Source organism: Limulus polyphemus, unplaced genomic scaffold, assembly GCF_000517525.1.
Source record: "Limulus polyphemus unplaced genomic scaffold, Limulus_polyphemus-2.1.2 Scaffold12040, whole genome shotgun sequence".
In the NCBI taxonomy this organism is placed as follows: domain Eukaryota; kingdom Metazoa; phylum Arthropoda; class Merostomata; order Xiphosura; family Limulidae; genus Limulus; species Limulus polyphemus.
In genome coordinates this window covers 1,763-4,645 of record NW_013677650.1, presented here as the reverse complement: position 1 = coordinate 4,645, position 2,883 = coordinate 1,763, and the positions used below count along the sequence as shown (strand labels likewise).

The window sequence follows — 2,883 nt, the reverse complement described above, 5'->3', positions numbered from 1 at the left end:
AGAAGAAATAATTCTTGATAATACAGTATTGATAGATAAAAACCAGAAGAAGAAAATAATTCTTGATAATACAGTATTGATAGATAAAAACCAGAAGAAGAAGAAATAATTCTTGATAATACAGTATTGATAGATAAAAACCAGAAGAAATAATTCTTGATAATACAGTATTGATAGATAAAAACCAGAAGAAAATAATTCTTGATAATACAGTATTGATAGATAAAAACCAGAAGAAATAATTCTTGATAATACAGTATTGATAGATAAAAACCAGAAGGAAGTGGAAATAATTCATGATGTTCGATTAATGATAAAACTTGCAAGAAAGTGAAAATCTTCATGATAATATGGTATTAATATAGGTGGAGATGTAGAAAATGGAACATGATCCACCTATAATATTAACTTAGTTAGTTAAATTTAGTTACGATAAAAAGTCAAAATCTAATTTCTACCTTTGACGTTTAAAAATAAACGTAAACTGATTTTTAAAGATCGCAATATTTTTTAACAAAAAGTACGCTTTTGTACATAACATGTTTATTAACATGATCAAATATTTCTTACTCAAACTTTTGTTAATATCCTCATATAACGTGGAATGAACATAAAAATGTAACATATTTTCAGATATTTCTCATAATAGATCATTTATTATTGGACCTTTTTTGTATTGTGAGTAAAAACCAATAGATGGCACTACTTTATTAAGAGACAAAACGCTGCCCGCTGACTTACCACCATGTCCTGTGACACAGGCGTACACTAACCAACCAACACCAATAGCCCAAACTGTCCGAGACACAGCAGCGTACAAGGAGCTTACTGGTAGGTTAGGGTTAGCCTTGTAGAGGCCGTAGACAACACCCATGCAAATTCCAGTAGCCACTAACCACCCCAGGAGTACAAGCCACTGCAACAACACAACAATTACGTTCAGTACATTATCCAGCGGTTTATTTGGAGTGGAGAGACGTTCCCGACTTTCACAACTAATGCTTGAGAATGAAGAATTAATAGCTTAATAGTAAGTTTTTCAGCGTAAAAAAATTATCCCGGAGATAAACAAAAAACGTTATTAAGAAGAGTTATCTCTGTTATGTTTAAGAATTAGCAAAAGAAACAAAAAGTGTACTGGGTTATATTTTAGGGTTAACAAAAACGTATTTACCGAGTTATGTTTTAGGGTTAACAAAAAGTGTCAACTGGCTTAGTTGAATGTGAAAATTAGGTGGTAACCTGCTTATTTCTACAACTCTACTTATTTTTAATATTTCGCTTCTAGATTTCCAGCAGCTACTAAGCTACTACTTGGACATTAATAATAAAAAAATAATTACAAAAATAACATACACGTCAAAAAGGTGTATCGTTATTTCATTAATCAAACACAAAAAATGTTTCTTGATGCCTGTTTAAACAAACTTAAAGCAAGGAAGAGTACTGTACCTTGTTTATGAAGTTCTTCTTTTGTCCTGTGATATACAAAGCATAGCCCACAATAATACCTATCAGGTAAGGGCCAATTCTACACCAAGGCTTAGAATATATAACATCAAATATTGTTTCTTTTCTAAAATAAAAAAAATAACAGTTTACTCCTACAAGCTGTTGAAAATTGGATACAAATTTTCTCTTTTATAGCAAACTGCTTTAAGAATGAAAGGATTTACCTTTTAAGTGTATTCTGTTGTTAAGGTTACTCAATAGAACGGGGGCTAACGTTAGTCGAAATATTAATTTTAGGCATTGTTTGGCCTTGTGGCAGATCTCCGATTTTTCATATTTAGAATGGCGGGTTCGAATCTGTGTGATACCACAAAGTATTCCTTGCACGTAGTTCAAGCTTTGGTTGCATTATAAAAGTTACAATCAATCCCTTAAGTTGGATTGTAGGTAACAGGGGTGCTATTGACTGGCCAATAGTTCAAAAGTAGGGGTGGTGACCTTAGTAGCTTTGCCATAAGTACAAAATACATATACAAACAGGTGAAGGCGACATAATTAACAATGATGTATATTTTGATAAGAGAAGACAGAGATACTTGAAGAATTTCGATGCAAAAACATTTGTCTATTCGGTTAACTTTCACTTAGTGTTCGATTGAAGATTTTCTATGACAATTACTTGCTTGTAAAGACAATATCGTTTTCATCACTTGTTTGGTTCTTCCCAGCTTTAACCTAACTGCCAAGTGAATGGTGAACTACGTTTTTAACGATTGGTTCGGGTTAGATCAAAGTAGGTACGTCTAAAGGGAATATTTTATCAATACGTAAATTATGAATTCACAAGGCCACTTTTCACGACCCAATGTTTACAACGCTACTGTTCAGCACCAAATTTTCGTGATGCCATCATTCACTACTTAAGAGTTTTCAAGTTATCGATCTGGATAATTCAAGCACAGAAAACAAATTACCATTTGAATAGTTAAAAATGTATAAACAAATTCTTACTCTTTTCCGTTTTCATCACTTTCGGCCGACATCAACACCCCCCCTCCAACAGCTCCTCGGTCAACAGCATAAAACTCATGTTTGGTGTTCAACACTCCTATGGCCGTGAAAGATCCAAGAATGGTGAGAAAAATCAAACCCAAACCAATTCGTCGCCACCTGCATCAGAGGTTAAAGATTATAATACAGTGAGACAGAAATTAAAAAATTATAATACACCGGGAGAGAAATTAAAAAATTATAATACACCGAGACAGAAATTAAAAAATTATAATACACCAGGACAGAAATAAAAAATTATAATACACCGGGAGAGAAATTAAAAAATTATAATACACCGAGACAGAAATTAAAAAATTATAATACACCAGGACAGAAATAAAAAATTATAATACACCGGGAGAGAAATTAAAAAATTAT

At 32.4% G+C, this 2,883-nt stretch overlaps 1 protein-coding gene across 1 annotated transcript in view; it reads right to left on the bottom strand.

The window, feature by feature from the left end:
- Window positions 1–333: 333 nt before the first annotated feature.
- The window catches only part of LOC111083908 (O-acyltransferase like protein-like), a 3,868-nt gene continuing 1,318 nt past the window's right edge, over window positions 334–2,883 (bottom strand). Inside the window, exons 2-5 of the mRNA XM_022380640.1 lie at window positions 2,464–2,622; window positions 1,453–1,576; window positions 740–916; window positions 334–364 (exon numbers count right to left, since the gene is read on the bottom strand). Coding sequence (XP_022236348.1) covers window positions 341–364; window positions 740–916; window positions 1,453–1,576; window positions 2,464–2,622 — 484 coding nt within the window. The 3' untranslated portion in view covers window positions 334–340. The remainder of the gene's footprint in view (window positions 365–739; window positions 917–1,452; window positions 1,577–2,463; window positions 2,623–2,883) is intronic.